This window comes from Rhinatrema bivittatum, chromosome 13 (genome assembly GCF_901001135.1).
Source record: "Rhinatrema bivittatum chromosome 13, aRhiBiv1.1, whole genome shotgun sequence".
In the NCBI taxonomy this organism is placed as follows: domain Eukaryota; kingdom Metazoa; phylum Chordata; class Amphibia; order Gymnophiona; family Rhinatrematidae; genus Rhinatrema; species Rhinatrema bivittatum.
In genome coordinates, this window is record NC_042627.1 from 5,949,956 (window position 1) to 5,967,721 (window position 17,766).

The 17,766-nt window shown below is 52.3% G+C and overlaps 1 protein-coding gene across 2 annotated transcripts in view; it reads left to right on the forward strand.

Moving 5' to 3' along the window:
- Positions 1–8,794: 8,794 nt before the first annotated feature.
- Positions 8,795–17,766, forward strand: part of GRK2 (G protein-coupled receptor kinase 2) — a 115,796-nt gene continuing 106,824 nt past the window's right edge. The window contains exon 1 of one of the 2 annotated variants that reach the window (XM_029575926.1): positions 8,795–9,336. In XM_029575926.1, coding sequence (XP_029431786.1) covers positions 9,224–9,336 — 113 coding nt within the window. In that variant the 5' untranslated portion in view covers positions 8,795–9,223. The remainder of the gene's footprint in view (positions 9,337–17,766) is intronic. The other variant, XM_029575924.1, reaches the window with a different exon arrangement.

The window sequence follows — 17,766 nt, forward strand, 5'->3', positions numbered from 1 at the left end:
TTATTAACTGCACTATTTCATTCTAGATGGTGGGGTACAATGAACATTCATCAAATCAAAGTATTTGAACACTGAATACCTATGTTAACACTTTCTGTCCACCCAAAAGATTCTATTCCTCAACGCATGATTCAACTGCTGCATACCTATGCAAACAGTACTGCTTTAACTGCTTTCTAAATGTTTTTACACCAGTCTCTATCCTTAGCTTATCTGGTACCGTATTCCAAATTATTGGGCAGGCTACTACAAACATTTATTTCATGGATTTCACATAGATGCCGTTTTTAAAAATGGTACATCCAGCAGATTTTTCCATAGAGATCTTAATGGGCATGGTGGAACATAAATTTTCAGGACTGCACTGGTATTGGCTGGTACTTTGGCATTTCAAGAATCAAATATTATTAAAATTTTAAACTTTATCTGCTATTATATCAGAAGTCAATGCAGTGAGTTTAGAATAGGAGATATGTAATCATTGTGAGATGTTCCTAGTAATATCTGAGCTGCTGCATCCTGAACCATCTGTAATGCTGTAAAGATGATAGAGGCAAATCTATATATAGAGAATTACAATAATCAAGTCCAGATATAACTAATATAGATTGAAAATAAAATGGTTGGTTACAGCCCAGCGAGCAGGGATACTGTGTGCAAATATTTAGTTATTCTCTGCTAAATATAAAGAATTTAACACATTCCTGAATGGTACAATCTATAGTGCCCCCATATACTTCCATTATTTAGCCCTACTGACAGCTTGGGGTACTGACCATCACTCCCACCCCCACTATTATATGACTAAACCCCATACTATTCTGCCAATGTACCTGAGCAGTAGAAACTACCACTCCTGCCCCTGTCCTGCTCCTGCTCTTCCAGTACTCACATACAGTTAATGTACCTTAGTCCTGCCAACAGCTCCCTTCTCTCCTGCTATTCCAGAAGTGAATCCCATATACATCTCTGCCAGTGCACCTCTGTCCTAACCTGCAGTACCCCCTGCTATTCCTCTACTACCATAGAAAAATAGAATATATGAAAGCTTATAGAAATGGGATGACAGAAAAAGACCATATGCCCTATCTAGAGCAATAAGATTTGCCATGCTGGGTTACACCAAAGGTCCAGCAAGACCAGTATACTATTTCCAAGAGTGACCATTCCAGATCACAAATTCAAATTAGTAACTTCATAATGTGTTCCCCTAGTCTTTGTAGTTTTAAGAGTAAACAGATTCACATTTACTCATTCCACTCATTGTTTTATAAATCTCTATCAGGTCTCTCCTCGACTGTCTCTTTTCCAAGCTGAAGCAACCTGACCTTTAGCCTTTCCTCACAGGGGAATTTTTCCATCCCCTTTATCATTTTGGTCGCCCTTTTCTAATTCTGCTTTATCTTTTTTGAGATGTAGAACTGCACACAATACTCAAGATGAAGTCACATTGTGGAGCAATACAGGCATGATATTTTCTGTTTTATTCTCCATTCCTTTCCTAAAAATTCCTAGCATTTTGTTTGCTTTCTTGGCTGCTACTTCAATGATAACTCTTAGATCTTTTTCCTGAATGGTAACTCCTAATGTGGAACTGTGCATTGTGTAGCTACAAATTTGTGTTACTCTTCCCTAAGTGCATTACTTTGCACTTGTCCGCATTAAATTTCTTTTGCTATTTGCATGCCCAGTCTCCAACTTTTGCAAGGTCCTCTTGCAATTTCTCAGAATCCTCTTGTGATTGAACAACTTTGAAGAAGTGTGTCATTAGCACATTATCACCTCTCGCATTCACTTTTCCAGGTCATTTATAAATATGTTAAAAAGCAGTATCCCAGAACAGATCCCTGGGGGCACTCCATATTCACCTTTCTCCATTGAGAAAATGTATCATTTCCTAGCTTGTAGCCAGATGGACTCCGGACCAATGGGTATTGTGCTCTTCTGCTAGCAGATGGGAGACCAGCTGACATCACTCTAAACATACCCTGCAGTAACCTCGGCTCTTCAGTATATCTCAGTCTCCTAGCAGATACAGACACTATCCCACACAGTAGAAAAGTGCTAAGAATTACAGCAAAGAAGAAACAAAATTTTCCTTAAGGAAGATCGAGCCCCGCTCTCCTGCCGTGATATCTAAGGGTCCCTCCCCCAGTCGAGAATTCCTGAGGTGACCTCCGATATCCGTCTGAGGTGGGCCTTGATCCAGCAGCCGATTCCCGGCGTGGACTTGGCACCTAGTGTGGCTGAAAGGCAGCGGGTGCAGAAATGAGCGCGGCAGTGAAGGTAATTCCCTCTTCCCCCGCAGCTGGAGACCGTCCAGCACACGATCGGTAAGCGCAGAGACCAGGTAAGGAAAAATCTTTAAATTCAGGTCTCCGGTCTCCAGAGCTCGGATTGCCGTGCCGAATCCGTCCCCGGCAAGGTTAGAAGGGAGCACTGATCGGGTTGAGCAGCCTTGCTTGGGCTAGGCCCTGATCCGGTGCAAGGGTCCACAGAGGTGGAGAACCCTCGGGGGGAATGCCATCTTCCCTTCTCGACCAGCAGTACGCGCAGGGCGGGCCAGGTGGCCGAGGCACCTAACTTGTGCGTGTTCAATATAGCTGCACGCACATAGTGGTGCGCATAACTACATGCACAGCCGCATTTACAACACGCACGCAAACAGAGACAATGCCACCAGCACCCAAGAAGGCACTCTCTTTGAATAGCCTGCCACATAAGAGCCACGCAGCCTGAATTGGAGTCCTGCCTGAGTCAACATTGCGAACAAGCCCAAAGGGAAACAAAGCCTGGTGCCTTACTGTCGGGAGATGGTTCCGGAGCTATTGACGATAGCTCCCCAGACCTTTGCATCTCCGAGATGGCTTCCCAACAGGAGGGCCCCTCTAGGGCCCCTACTCCGACTCCCCCTGGGATTAACATGGACCCAGGGACCTTCTGATTGGAATTTTTCCAAGGGCTGCAAGTCTTCGTTCAGGCACAATCAGCCCCAGCTGCACCCCAGGCTCAACCAGTGCCGGAAGCACAAGATCCTCCCGGCCCAGCTCGGATGCCACAAGACATGACTTGCCTAACCAAGAACTTCCCTAACAGGGTCCCAGACACCTCAGATGATGAGTGACTCCCTGGAAGAAGGAGAAATCCCTCCAGGAATGGAACCATACTGAACCAAGCTTCGCTTCTTCCACAAGGACGAATTACCAGCCCTAGTTTCCCAGACTCTGAAGACGCTGGGTATTCCTGGCACGGACCCTATGGGGGAACCAAAGAAGAACCCCATCTTGGTGTCCCTTCGTAAGGCCTCAGCTACTTTCCAATGATGGAAGTCAACCAGGAACTGATTGACCTGGAATAGGATGCCCCAGAGGCCAGCGTCAAAAGGGGTAGGGCTTGGAAACCCTATACCCCCCTAGAACCAGTGACCAAGGAACGCCTGCGTTTCCCGAAGGTGGACACTATGGTCTGTGCTGTCTCAAAGCGAACAATTGCCGTTGAGGGGAGGGGCTGCATTGAAGAACACTCAGGACAGATGATTGGAATCCATCCTTAAGCAGGCCTTCGATGCAACAGTAATAACACTGCAGATTGCTTCCTGCTGCGCACTGGTGGCACGTTCCTGCTTGCTCCTCTTGAGAGAGCCAAATAACTCCGGAACATATACCAGTGAGACGATGGAACCTGCAGCAGCCTTCCTCACAGACGCAAGCTCAGACCTGGTGCACACCTCAGCCATGGGCGTTGCCTTGGTACTGGCAGCCAGAAGACAACTATGGCTATGGAATTGGTCTGAGGACGCAACATCTAAAGTGAATCTCACAAGAATGCCTTTTAAAGGATCTCTCTTGTTCAGAAGCGAATTGGAGAAGTTAGCCAGCAAATGGGGCGAATCCCCAGTGCCTCAGCTACTGGAAGATAGGAATAAAATATCTAAGCGTCCCTCCCCAAGAAGAACCAAGGGCAGAGGATCGCAGCGCTTTAGACCCTTCAGGAACTCGCAGTTCCAGGCACCTCGTCCCTCCGGAAGGTCCCAGCCCTTTCGGAACAGACAGACTAGGAGGGGAGCAGGCCCAGGGGCAGGCTCCAGCTATGTTCCACAATGAGAATGGGCCGACCCATCCATAGGAAGAGGATATAGGGGGTCGACTTGCAGTCTTCTACCAAAGATGGGTCGAGATAACATCGGACAAATGGGTTCTAAACACTATTCGAGAAGGTTACTCTGGAGTTCTGCAGCATCCCTCAAGACAAATTTATGATGTCACCCTGCCACTCCCACTCCAAGAGACTGGCAGTAGAAACCACTCTATCAAGACTACTAGGTCTGAAGGCAATAACTCCGGTTCCCGTGCTCCAACAAATACGGGGCACTATTCCATTTATTTTATCGTTCCCAAAAAGGAAGGATCATCCCGGCCCAGCTTGGACCTCAAGAACGTCAACCACCATCTGCAGGTTCTACACTTCCGTATGGAAACTCTTCACTCCGTAATAATGGCAGTACAACCGGGAGAGTTTCTAACCTCCCTGGACCTTTCCGAAGTCTACCTTCACATCCCAGTCCATCAGGATCACCAGCGCTTCCTGTGCTTTGTGATACTGAGTCACCATTATCAGTTCCAAGTGCTACCCTTTGGCCTAGCAACTGCCCCCAGAACTTTCACCAAAATCATGGTGGACATGGTGGCAACACTGAGGAAGGAAAGGGAGTCTGGTACACCCTTACCTGGACAATTGGCTAATCAGGGCAAAGTCTTTGGAAGAGAGCTGACAGGTGACCAGCAGTGTCAAGAGCCTACTGCAGGAACTTGGTTGGGTCGTGAACACGGGCAAGAGTAGTCTGCAGCCCTCTCAATCGCTAGAGTAGCTGGGCGCCTATTTTAACACCAAACAGAACAAAGTCTTCCTCCCTCCTCTGAGGAGAAGGAAACTGCTGGAACAATTAGAACGGTTAATGACCAATGCAGGCCCCAAGGTATGGGACTATCTTCAAGTCCTCTGCCTCATGGCATCAACCGTGGAGGTTGTCCCGTGGGCAACGGCCCATATGCGACCACTCCAGCACTCATTACTGTCATGATGGAACCTACTGTCCCAGGACTACTCAATTCACCTCCAACTACCAGCAGAGGTATGTTCTCAGCTCCAGTGGTGGCTACAGGAAGACTACCTAAGCAGAGGAGTAAGCCTATCCTCACCGAACTGGATCTTACTCACCACAGATGTGAGCCTGTGAGGATGGGGAGCCCACTGTCAGGAACTGACGGCCCAGGGACAATGGAACAAGAAAGAGGTGGAATTGAACATGAACCGCCTGGAAGCTCGCGCAGTCAGACTAGCGTGCCTGCGATTCAGCCACAGGCTCCGAGGCAAAGCAATTCAAGTAATGTCGGACAACGGTTGCTTACATCAACCGCCAGGGAGGAGCCAAGAGCCAGCAGGTGTCTCTGGAGATAGACCCTCTCATGGCATGGGCAGAGACAAACCTACAAGGGATCTCGGCCTCCCACATTGCAGGAAAAGACATTGTCTCAACAGACTTCCTCAGCAGAGAGAGCTTGGATGCGGGGGAATGGATGCTGTCGACCACAGCCTTCCAACTGATAGTAAATCGCTGGGGCTTCCCAGCCATGGATCTACTGGCCACCCGTCTCGGTGCCCAAGTCCCCCAGGTTATTCAGCCTCAGACGAGATCCACGATCCCAAGGAATCGACGCTCTCGTCTAGACTTGGCCAGAGGAAGACTTACTGTACACTTCCCCCCATGGCCACTACTGGCAAGGGTCATCCGCAAGATAGAACATCACAGGGCACTAGTTCTACTAGTGGCGCTGGATTGGCCATGACGACCATGGTAATTAGACATGCACAGACTCCTGGCATGGAACCCTCTGTGCCTACCTCCACACAGGGACCTCCTCTGGCAGGACCCAATTCTCCATGAAGATTCATCTCTATTCTCTCTTACGGTCTGGCCCTTGAGAGGACTTGCCTGAAGAAGCGTGGTTTCTCAAAGGCTGTGATTGACACCCTGCTCAGAGTGTGCAAGTTCTCCACATCCCTGTCATACATACGGAGCTGGAGAGTATTCGAAGCCTGGTGTGAGGACAGCAGGATTCTCCCGCAGACAGCCAAGATTCCCATGATTCTGGAGTTCCTATAGGACTGTATGAAGAAGAGGTTGTCTCTCAACTCCCTCAAGGTCCAAGTAGCCGCACTGGCCTGCTTCAGAGCAGAAGTGGATGGTGTCCAGCTATCAACCCATCTGAACTTGTCCTGCTTCCTGAAAGGGGTTAAACAACTCCGACCACCCCTAAAGTGGCCGGAGCCTCTATGGAATCTCAATCTAATATTAGACTTCCTGGCTGGGGCTTCCTTTAGACCAACATGCAGTCTGTCACTATGCCTCTTAACATTGAAGACTGTATTCCTGGTGGCAATATGTTCAGCTCGTCGCATTTCCAAGCTACAGGCCCTATCCTGTCGGGAACCGTTCCTTAGGTTTACACCTGGAACCATACAACTGCGCACTGTTCTCTCCTTCCTACCGAAAGCGGTTTCTGAGTTTCACTTGAACCATACTATCTCACGCCATCTAAATGACGGTAGACTCCTCCTGTGATACCCGGAAAGATCGGAACCGGTGTGCAAAACGGATCACATGTTCGTTCTTCACAGTGGGAAGAAACAAGGAGCAGCGGCCTCGCGGGCAACCATAGCCCGCTGGATCAAAGAAGTAATCAAGGTAGCCTACATAGAGGCAGGAAAGCCCTTAACTCTACAAGTTAAGGCTCATTCCATGAGGGCCCAGGCAGTCTCTTGGGCAGAAACCAAGCTGTTGTTGCCTGCAGCGATCTGGCGGTTGGCGACATGGTCCTCCATATACAGCTCCAGGTTCTACCGCCTGGATGGTCAGGCCCAAGAAGATACAGCCTTCGCATGGGCAGTATTAAGTGGGCCACGGGCAGCCTACCGCCCTGTCCAGGAATAGCTTTTGTACATCCTGTTAGTCCTGAGTCCATCTGGCTACAATGGAAAGAAGCTAGGACGGGGCCTGTGAGCAGGTACACACTCACAGGCCCCGCTGCAGCTCCCCCTTCACACAGGCTTTTTTAGTGAAATTAAATCGCCTTGAGCCACCACTGAAAAAGTGTGAGCTAAAGACTAAATAAATGATAGGGGGGAGGAGGGGGACCCCATTGCAGGGCATGTGAGTATCTCCCTGCTCACAGTCCCCATGCTGGGGGGAGGGGGTGAAGACTGAGGGTGGGTGTTGTGTGTGCAGTAGGGGAGCTGCCTCCCTTGCTTTCCAGTGCCTTGTGCTCCCCTTTGCTGAGAAGGCCTACGCACATTAAAATCCCATATTTGGCCTCGACCCTAATTGAGCAATGTCTTCAATCAGGGTAGGAGAAGAAAATCAAACTGGAAAGAAGAGTGAAGGAAGGAAGTGAGACGATGTTGAGGGAAGGGCAGAAGTTAGAGGCAGAAGCAGGAAAAGCTGCTGGTATAGAAAATGAATGGAGCTGTGCCGCTGTTTTGTCAGGCAAGCCCAAGTCCAGGCGTGGCAGCCATGTGCTGCAGAGGCCTCCCAGGAACTGGCAGACTCAGGCCCAGATTCCCGAAGTGGGGGGACAGACTACTTCCAGGGCAAAGCCCAACCACATGTACTGAGAACTATCTCCCGCTTCCACCTGCTGGAACCTGGCAGGGCTGAGTCCTCAGCGATGATGGATGTTGTTCGAGATGAGGATCTGCCCAGCACGGTCCAGCTGCAGCTGACTCTGTAAACTTGGGAGCAGCAGCTTATCTCAGGGTGGCTGCCAGTGGAAATAAAAGGTGCCGCCTGGATTGGCATAAATAGTCTCTCTCCTAGCTTACAAGTTTACGTGGGCTGTGGTCATTACATGGCCATGCAGGAGGAAACATTCAGACAGCTGCTCTCGTTCCCTGACCCTGTTGTTGTGGTTTTATGGACTTGCTACGCCTGTAGCAACTTCTGGTGGGGGGAGAGGGGAGTTTACCGATCCTTGGGTTAGTTGGAAACTGTCTCATTATCTTTCCTTTCAGTGCACATTAAGGTTTAGTGGTCCTAGAGGAAAAGTGCTCTCAGATCAATAACGGTGATGCTCGCTGAAAGAAAAGCCATAACTGCTGCGATTTGCTGATAATTAAAGATATAAATCAGAGGAAAAGGGCTAAAACTAAAATGAGTGCGGGCAAAAAAAAAAATAAGAAAGAAAAAGCGAGCGAGAAACATAAGGAAATGTAAGCCCCATGGCACTGCAATAATAAATGACTGGGGGATTTTTCTGCTGCAGAACCAAAATTTCAGGTTTTATAGGAGTAAAGAATCTTCCTAGAGCCGCATCCAAAAAAAGTCCTTTCAATTATTTGCTTCCATTCTCCCTTTTTCTTCCAAAGACGTTTTCTCTATTTCTTTCCTTTGAGTTTTTCTTTTTCTTTCTTTTTTACTTTAGATGTTTGTTGTATTTTGCCAGTCTGGATCTTAACTCTCCCGCAGGTATTTTTTTGTGCCGCTTTCAAAAAACCGGAGGACTCCAACTCCCACAATGCACTTGGACAGCAGGCCGGCCGCCAGGGCTGGCCAGCGGGGGCTCTCTTGGGTTCATGCCCCCCCCCCCCTCCTCCTCCCCCGGAGAGCTGCTGGCCCCTTTGCGGTGTGTGCCGGAAGCACCTGTCGGCGCGAGGCCGCCCGGGGCCAGCAGGGGGCGCTGTGGCCGCGCCGGGAGTGGCAGGCCCGCTCGCCCTTTAAGGCAGAGCCTGTGGGCTTGGCTCCTCACTGCTCGTGTGCGTCTCCCACTGACACTGGGACTGCAAGAGGAAGCGAGGGAGTGGGCAAAACAGAGAAGCTTTCCTCCTCCTGCTGCTGCTGCCGCCTCACACGATCTGAGCCTGCAGGGAAGGAGCCCGGGGCTCCCCCACTCCCTCCTGCACCAGATCCCCCTCCCTCCACCCCAGAATCTCCGAGCAAGAAGGGGCTGCAAAGCAAGAGCCCCCCTCCCACCCCATCACTCTTCCATTTCCAGACAGTGCTCAGCATAAAAAGGGGGAGGGGGCCCCCCCAAAAAGGGGATCATCGGCACCCCTCCCTCCCTCCTCATTCATGTGGATCTCTCCGTGAACGAGAGGGGGGACAGGAGCAGAGCAGGAGGGGGGGGGGCGGATTCGGTGCTTTTTAATAGCAGCAGGAAGCTGAGGCAAGATGGCGGATTTAGAGGCAGTGCTGGCCGACGTGAGCTACTTGATGGCCATGGAGAAAAGTAAGTCCACGCCGGCAGCGAGGGCCAGCAAGAAGATCATCCTCCCCGAGCCCAGGTAAGTGGCCGCTGCCGCCCGTCGGATCAGCCAGCAGAGCCCCCCCCCCCTCCTGCAAGAACCCCCCCCCCCCCGGTCTAGGGGGGGGAAGAAAAAGTTTCTTTTGCTGGGCCAGCAAATAACCCTCGCTTCCTTTATTGCAATGGAAATGTGGTCCCTGGTTGTAAATCCACCCTCTTTTTCTCTCCTCCTCCTCCTTCCTCCTTTTTTTTTTCTTCGTATGTTTATTTCCCCTTCTGTCAAACCGCACTAAGCCCGGGGGTTCAGGGGCTAGGGAGGAGGAGGAGGAGGCAGCCCTGTCAGATCTGTCTTGGTAGGCAGTGTGTGCTTATGTGTGTTTGTAAACTTGTCTCACCAGATGTACCTGCCTTTACTTCCAATATTGATACATGCACTGCACTGTAGATAATATATACGTGCATAATCAGCTTGTGTGTTATATATACATAGGTATATGTGTACACACACACTTCCAGTATTGTTACATGCACTGCACTGTAGATATACGTGCATAATCAGCTTGTGTGTTATATATACATAGGTATATGTGTACACACACACTTCCAGTATTGATACATGCACTGCACTGTAGATATACGTGCATAATCAGCTTGTGTGTTATATATACATAGGTATATGTGTACACACACACTTCCAGTATTGATACATGCACTGCACTGTAGATATACGTGCATAATCAGCTTGTGTGTTATATATACATAGGTATATGTGTACACACACACTTCCAGTATTGTTACATGCACTGCACTGTAGATATACGTGCATAATCAGCTTGTGTGTTATATATACACAGGTATATGTGTACACATACACTTCCAGTATTGATACATGCACTACACTGTAGATAATATATACATGCATAATCAGTTTGTGTGTTTTATTTATTTTTATATATATATATATATTTATATGTGTGTACACACACATACCGATGTGCATAATATGTAAAGGTGTATTTTTAAGTATGCTGGGGCCATAGTTTAATGTACAAAAATCGTTTCATTCTGCATGCATCTTTGGTTTTATTTAAAATGTATATCTGCTTTAACTTTTTAACATATAAGCCTCCACCAGTATGTATGTGTGTGTATAGATTTAGTGTCAGCATATGAGTAATTTAAATTTAGTGGTATTACAGAATTGTACAAGGAATCCGTAGCCAGCATGTATTCAGAATACAGATGTGAAAAGCAGCTGTTCTGAGTGGTTTTAGCTGGTGGTGTCTACAGAGAAATCGCCTGGGTTCCTTGTAGCTGGACACTTGGTTTTCCTGCTGATTTTACGCCTGACACTTGGCCCTGCTGTGCTGCAGTGCCAGCGCAGTCTGGGCTGTGCCCTCCAAGAGGATATGCTGGGGAGGGGGAGGCATTTCCCACTGGTTTCCTTATAGTGATTGTGTGGTACACACTGCCTCGCTTCCCCCCTCCTCCCACCTCACTTTGAAGGCTTCGGGGTGGGTGAAATATTCCGGGTAGGAATGGAGCCTTAAGATTGTAGCTTAAATTTGAGGGTGTCTAAGGCCCAAATATTGTTTTGGTTTAAAACCATCAAGATTCGGAGGTGAGGTTGGGGGAATGAGGGGCGTCAGGTGCTCATTCTTGAGAGAGAGAGTAAAACCAAAGCCAGGGGGATTGTGATTTCATGAGCACAGCTTATAATGCTCCCTTGCTTTTAGTTTAGGGTTGATTCTGAATCGGACCCCCTTTCCCCCAGGACAGTGTGATGTATGGATCAGAGCAGTTCTCCAAGTGCTCCCCAGTATCAAAGTCCCATTCCTCCAGGCAAGTAGAAGTCGCTGCCCAGCCGTCAAGGGTGGTGAAACCGAGCTGATCATTTGGGATGGACAAATTGTTTACAGAAATCAGTTTGCAAAAGTCGGTTTCATGCAAGTTCCTGTTTGTGGAAATTGCACTTTAGAAGCGAGCTGGAAATTCTTCAGAACTCAGCAGTAGGTTTTCAGTTTTGGCTGTGCATGAATATCTGGGCAAACATGAGGATAGGAGCCGTGGCCTGGTGCATCTTTACGCTAACTTGACCTTATCCCAGCAGAGAGGTTCCCAAATCAGATTCAGACAGGAATATGTAAGAATTGCATGCAGTCGGGCCATAAACTCTTTCGTGTAAACTAAGTGCGTCTGCAGCACGTGCAGAGTTCGTGCCGTGGAGAGGGGAAAATGCAAGCTACCCGCCTGCTTCAGCAGACTGCACTGGCTCAGGAGCTGCTCTTGGTCTGGGTAACAATCAGTCAGAGTTTGGGTCCTGAGGAAAGGATATGATGACAAAATAGTGAAATAGCAGAGCAGTCTTTGAAAGTGGCTAAAAGCAGTGCATGTGCTGGGGCCTAGAATCGGAGGGAGGGGAGCTGCTCTGTAGGTGAAAGGTGTTGCCTGCACACTGATGATTGCAGGCTAGAATTCGTCTTCCCTCTCGCGTGTAAAACTGGCCTGAAATTCGGACCAGAAGCCCCTCGACACGGCGTTTTTTTTTTTTGTCTTTTTCGGCTCGGATGTGATACCAGTGGAACGGTAGGTGCCAGAGGCCACCTGTGCTCCCTTCAGCATCCTCTAACGAGCCCCTAGGTGGAGACAGACCTCTCGCAGGTCCCAGGGCTCGTAAGCAGCAGCTTTGTGCCTGATGGGAAGAGTCTGCTCGGTTTGTATTACCTGAGGATTGTACGAATCTCAGTCTTGAAAGGTGAGGCAAGAAGGAATCCGGGCCTCTTCCGTTCTTGGGAGCAGGTGAATGGTCTGAAAACCGGCCCTGGGTGCTTTCGCGGTACGGCAGTGCGTCCAGGGTCTGAGGGGGATATCTTTAGACGCGGAGTGCGGCCTGTCAGAGGACTCGAGGCCCGGAGAAGGCTGTGGTGCTTTACTAGTGAGAGCAACGATTCCCAAAGGGCGGTGGTGGGGGGGGTCATAAGACCCGTTCATTCCCCGCACGCACCGTCGCGCCCCCTTCCTCCAGGCCTCCCTTCTGACCCGCAGCCGGCAGTGGTGATCAGCTCGGGTCCCGTGGGGGGGTGCAGTGCCTCGCAGGCCTTGCCCTAGACTGCCACTCCCGCCACTTCCACTGCTGCTTTCCCGTTTTGGGTGGGTGGGGGAGGGGAGGTCTGCTGTTCTGTTCAGGTTGTCTTGTGGGGTTGTGTGACTTTTTGTTTTTTTTTTTCAAGGGTTAAAATGGGGTCACACTGTGGACACAGGTTTGGGAAGCACCGCGTTAGGACGTGCAAAACACGAGCTGCCAAAAAGGCTCTTGTTTTGTATCTTGGTCGTAATGGTACTCGACCGTCGCTGCTCTTGGTTATCGGGTGGAGATGGCGTGCAGGAGCCGCACGTTGGAGAAGGAGCTTTGGTCGTGAAACCCGAACGCGACATCTGGCTCCAATCTCTTCGCACGTTCTGATACGGCGTCCCGCGCCAGAATAAAGACTTCGCTCTGAGAGCTGCTAGGGAAAGCTCTGTTCTGTGGCATCAGTCCGGGTGGTTGCCATCATTATTTTGGCACCAAAGGCAGAAGAAAAGTCAACTCCAGACTGGGGAAACTCTGGAGTGTGCAAGCTCTTCCATACGGAAACCCGAAGTATTCCTTGTCCTGCTGGCTCACGAGAGGGTCGTGCAGTCTTCCTTTTTGTGTGTAAATCACGGTAGAGGACCACACGTCATTTGTGCACGCTGTGTCTCCGAGCGTTTCCTCCGTAATTCTGTCGCAGCTTCGCTCCTTGAAGGAGAAGTTGAAGTCCCTTTTTCACCTTAGGCAGATGCTGATTTTTGCCTGGTGCTATTTCCGTAGAGCTTGCTCCCTGCGGTAGACGATGGGTTTTCTGTCTCATCGGAAGGGAGGGAGTGCCTGTAAAACACTGGCAGGGCCTCAGCCACGCGAGCACCATCCCTAGCCTGGCTAGTGCAAGCGAGGAGCCTGCTATAAAGGTATCCCCCATGCAGGGCTCGTGCACCCAGGCTGGAGGTCCTCGAAGCTTAGGAGGCGCCCAGTGAGGCTTCTGGAGCAACCTGTACGTCAACCCTGCCAGAGAAGTGGGGATTTCACCCAAGCTTTTGCCAGCTCCGTGCCCTGCGATTCAGGCATTGAACTGGTGGCTATGCAGGGTCCTTCATTTTAAACCGATTTTTTTATTTATTTATTTTTTTACCCATAAAACTCCTGGATTTTTCCAAAGGTGACAGTCGGTTTAAACATATTCACCCTCGTTTTAGGCTGATTAAGCAGCTGCTCCACTGCTGCAGATAACAGCGTTTCACGGCCTCCAACCGCTGCTGGAAGCCAGCGGGGGGGCCAAAGCGCCTGCTGTTTCCCCTCCCCCCAGCAGTGTAGGCACCCGCCCTCCGGTGCCACCCGAGCCATGCTTCCAAGTCCTGGCTCCTCGCCCCCTCAAGCAGCCGAGGCACCTGCTGTTTCCCCTCCCCCAGCAGTGTAGGCACCCGCCCTCCGGTGCCACCCGTGCCATGCTTCCAAGTCCTGGCTCCTCGCCCCCTCAAGCAGCCGAGGCGCCTGCTGTTTCCCCTCCCCCAGCAGTGTAGGCACCCGCCCTCCGGTGCCACCCGTGCCATGCTTCCAAGTCCTGGCTCCTCGCCCCCTCAAGCAGCCGAAGCACCTGCTGTTTCCCCTCCCCCAGCAGTGTAAGCACTCGCCCTCCAGTGCCACCCGTGCCATGCTTCCAAGTCCTGGCTCCTCGCCCCCTCAAGCAGCCGAGGCACCTGCTGTTTCCCCTCCCCCCAGCAGTGTAGGCACCCGCCCTCTGGTGCCACCCGAGCCATGCTTCCAAGTCCTGGCTCCTCGCCCCCTCAAGCAGCCAAAGCGCCTGCTGTTTCCCCTCCCCCCAGCAGTGTAAGCACTCGCCCTCCAGTGCCACCCGAGCCATGCTTCCAAGTCCTGGCTCCTCGCCCCCTCAAGCAGCCGAAGCACCTGCTGTTTCCCCTCCCCCCAGCAGTGTAAGCACTCGCCCTCCGGTGCCACCCGTGCCATGCTTCCAAGTCCTGGCTCCTCGCCCCCTCAAGCAGCCGAAGCGCCTGCTGTTTCCCCTCCCCCCAGCAGTGTAGGCACCCGCCCTCCGGTGCCACCCGAGCCATTTTATTTTATTTATTTATTTATTGTTTTTGTTATACCGAGTTTCATGACATGCATCACATCAACCCGGTTTACAATTAACAGAGTGTGTAAAGCATAACGTAACGTAAACAATGTTCTCAATAAACGTAAACAATGTTCTCAATAAGAACCTTGAACTTTAGATATAGTGGATCAGATAGAGGATGTGAGAAAGTTACAATAAAATAGGGAAATTAACTTGGAGCTGGAAGAGGGGATGCTTCCAAGTCCTGGCTCCTCGCCCCCTCAAGCAGCCAAAGCGCCTGCTGTTTCCCCTCCCCCAGCAGTGTAGGCACCCGCCCTCCGGTGCCACCCGTGCCATGCTTCCAAGTCCTGGCTCCTCGCCCCCTCAAGCAGCCAAAGCGCCTGCTGTTTCCCCTCCCCCAGCAGTGTAAGCACTCGCCCTCCAGTGCCACCCGTGCCATGCTTCCAAGTCCTGGCTTCTCGCCCCCTCAAGCAGCCAAAGCGCCTGCTGTTTCCCCTCCCTCCCCCCCCCCAGCAGTGTAAGCACCCGCCCTCCGGTGCCACCCGTGCCATGCTTCCAAGTCCTGGCTCCTCGCCCCCTCAAGCAGCCGAAGCACCTGCTGTTTCCCCCTCCCCCCAGCAGTGTAAGCACTCGCCCTCCAGTGCCACCCGAGCCATGCTTCCAAGTCCTGGCTCCTCGCCCCCTCAAGCAGCCGAAGCACCTGCTGTTTCCCCTCCCCCCAGCAGTGTAAGCACTCGCCCTCCGGTGCCACCCGTGCCATGCTTCCAAGTCCTGGCTCCTCGCCCCCTCAAGCAGCCGAAGCGCCTGCTGTTTCCCCTCCCCCCAGCAGGGTAGGCACTCGCCCTCCGGTGCCACCCGTGCCATGCTTCCAAGTCCTGGCTCCTCGCCCCCTCAAGCAGCCAAAGCACCTGCTGTTTCCCCTCCCCCAGCAGTGTAGGCACCCGCCCTCCGGTGCCACCCGTGCCATGCTTCCAAGTCCTGGCTCCTCGCCCCCTCAAGCAGCCGAAGCACCTGCTGTTTCCCCTCCCCCAGCAGTGTAGGCACCCGCCCTCCGGTGCCACCCGTGCCATGCTTCCAAGTCCTGGCTCCTCGCCCCCTCAAGCAGCCGAAGCACCTGCTGTTTCCCCTCCCCCAGCAGTGTAGGCACTCGCCCTCCGGTGCCACCCGTGCCATGCTTCCAAGTCCTGGCTCCTCGCCCCCTCAAGCAGCCGAAGCACCTGCTGTTTCCCCTCCCCCCAGCAGTGTAAGCACTCGCCCTCCAGTGCCACCCGTGCCATGCTTCCAAGTCCTGGCTCCTCGCCCCCCTCAAGCAGCCGAGGCACCTGCTGTTTCCCCTCCCCCAGCAGTGTAGGCACCCGCCCTCCGGTGCCACCCGTGCCATGCTTCCAAGTCCTGGCTCCTCGCCCCCTCAAGCAGCCGAGGCACCTGCTGTTTCCCCTCCCCCCAGCAGTGTAAGCACTCGCCCTCCGGTGCCACCCGTGCCATGCTTCCAAGTCCTGGCTCCTCGCCCCCTCAAGCAGCCGAAGCGCCTGCTGTTTCCCCTCCCCCCAGCAGTGTAAGCACTCTCCCTCCAGTGCCACCCGTGCCATGCTTCCAAGTCCTGGCTCCTCGCCCCCTCAAGCAGCCGAGGCACCTGCTGTCTGGTGCCCCCCAAATGCGTTTGGAGCAGGCCCTGCCCACTTCCCAGCCTCGCGCTAAAAAAAAAAAAAAGCAGAAGTGCAGAGCACGGGAGCCTCGGTGAACTGCTGCAGAAGGAGAGGGGGAAAGCCTGAAGCCACCCCCCAGTGAGGGGGGATGCTGTTGGAGTGGGGAGGGAAGGGAGATCCTTGGCGTAGAGAGCGGCGGTGCTGCTGAATGGGTGGGGAGGGGAATTGGCTTAATATTGTCCCATGCTCCTGGCTTCTGTCCACCCACATTAAACTTTTTTTTTTTTTACCTGCTTGTGTTCCTGCCATAATAAACCCTGATAAAGACCAAGAAAACCTGAAAAGGCAAGGTCCCTCCGGATGTGACCCAGCAGCATCCGAGAGCTTTCTCCCTGCCGTCGGTGATGGAGGCCACAGTTCTTGCGGTTTCCTCCTGCTCCTTTTTTTTTGGGCTTCCAGTTCGGTTGTGGTCGGGGCCGGTGCCTCGCACCAGGGTCTTTCGTTTTGCTGCCACCCTGTGATTTGAATCCTTGCTCCCCGTTTTATAGGCCCTCGTGGCGTGAGGGGCCGCAGCCGGGCGCCATGCGTCGGGACTCCTCCTGGAACGCTGCGGTCGTGGCTGCCAGATCTCGCCACTAGGTGTTGCTGTTTGAGCAATGGCCGGAGCTCTCCTTCACCCAGGGGGTTCTGAGCGCTGCCTCTGCGGCACCCGCCAGCCCCCCCGGGGTGTTGGAAGGACCTGAATCCGGGCCCTCTGCATGGCGGTACCGCTGGGGCCAGCCCCAGGTTTGTGAAGACTTGGAGGACAGCAGTAGGGGGGCCCCAGTCGGGCATATCCGGCTAACATCCAGCGAGGAGGGAGAAGCAGGATCTTCACATCACAGCAGACTGATGTCAGCAGGTCAAGGGGTGCCAGGTCACCCCCAACTCGGAGCAGAGATGTATGGTTTTTTTTTTACCAGAACTGTAGGCCATCAGGGATGCGCTGTGCCAGTCTCGATGGTGCCCCATTACAATAAATAGCAAAGGTGCACGACGCCAGTCCCGGAGCGTCGCCAACGGGTTCAGTTATCAGGATGAGCCAAGTGTTACGCAGTTGTAGCTCATGAATATTCATCGGAGCTATCCTAAAACCAGAGCACTTTTATAGTCGGTTCCATAGATGTAATGGGGCAAAGCTCTGCCGCTTGTGCTAAGTGGCCATATCGAGCCACCCTGCACTGTGCTTTCGGCGGGGTTGTCGCCTCCTCCCGCCTGTATCTGATTGTCATACGCGATGGCACCGGTGGAGGGCACGGGTGGAGCTCTGCGTGTGGCGGGGGAATCTCAGCACTGGAATAGCAGGGGGCCGCACCGCAGGGGCACTGGGAGAGCTGGGGGTGGGGTTCAGTCCTGGAACCGCAGCGGATGCAGTGCCACGTGGCCCCAGTGATAAAGCTGTTGGGATGTCCTTCTGGAGAGGTCGGCCATGTGTCTGGGAGGTAAGGCGAGGCCTGCTCGCCTGATTTACCCCCGCCCTGCACCGTCGTCGTCCGGATTCTGTTCCTCCAGGGCGGAGGTGGAAGAGGCCGAACCCTTTTCAGCTTTATAAGAGAGCCAGCCTGTGTGGGGCCTAACTCATACCTTCCCATCCGGTGCCTGCGGAGAAATGATTGCATCTAGCCTGATAAACTT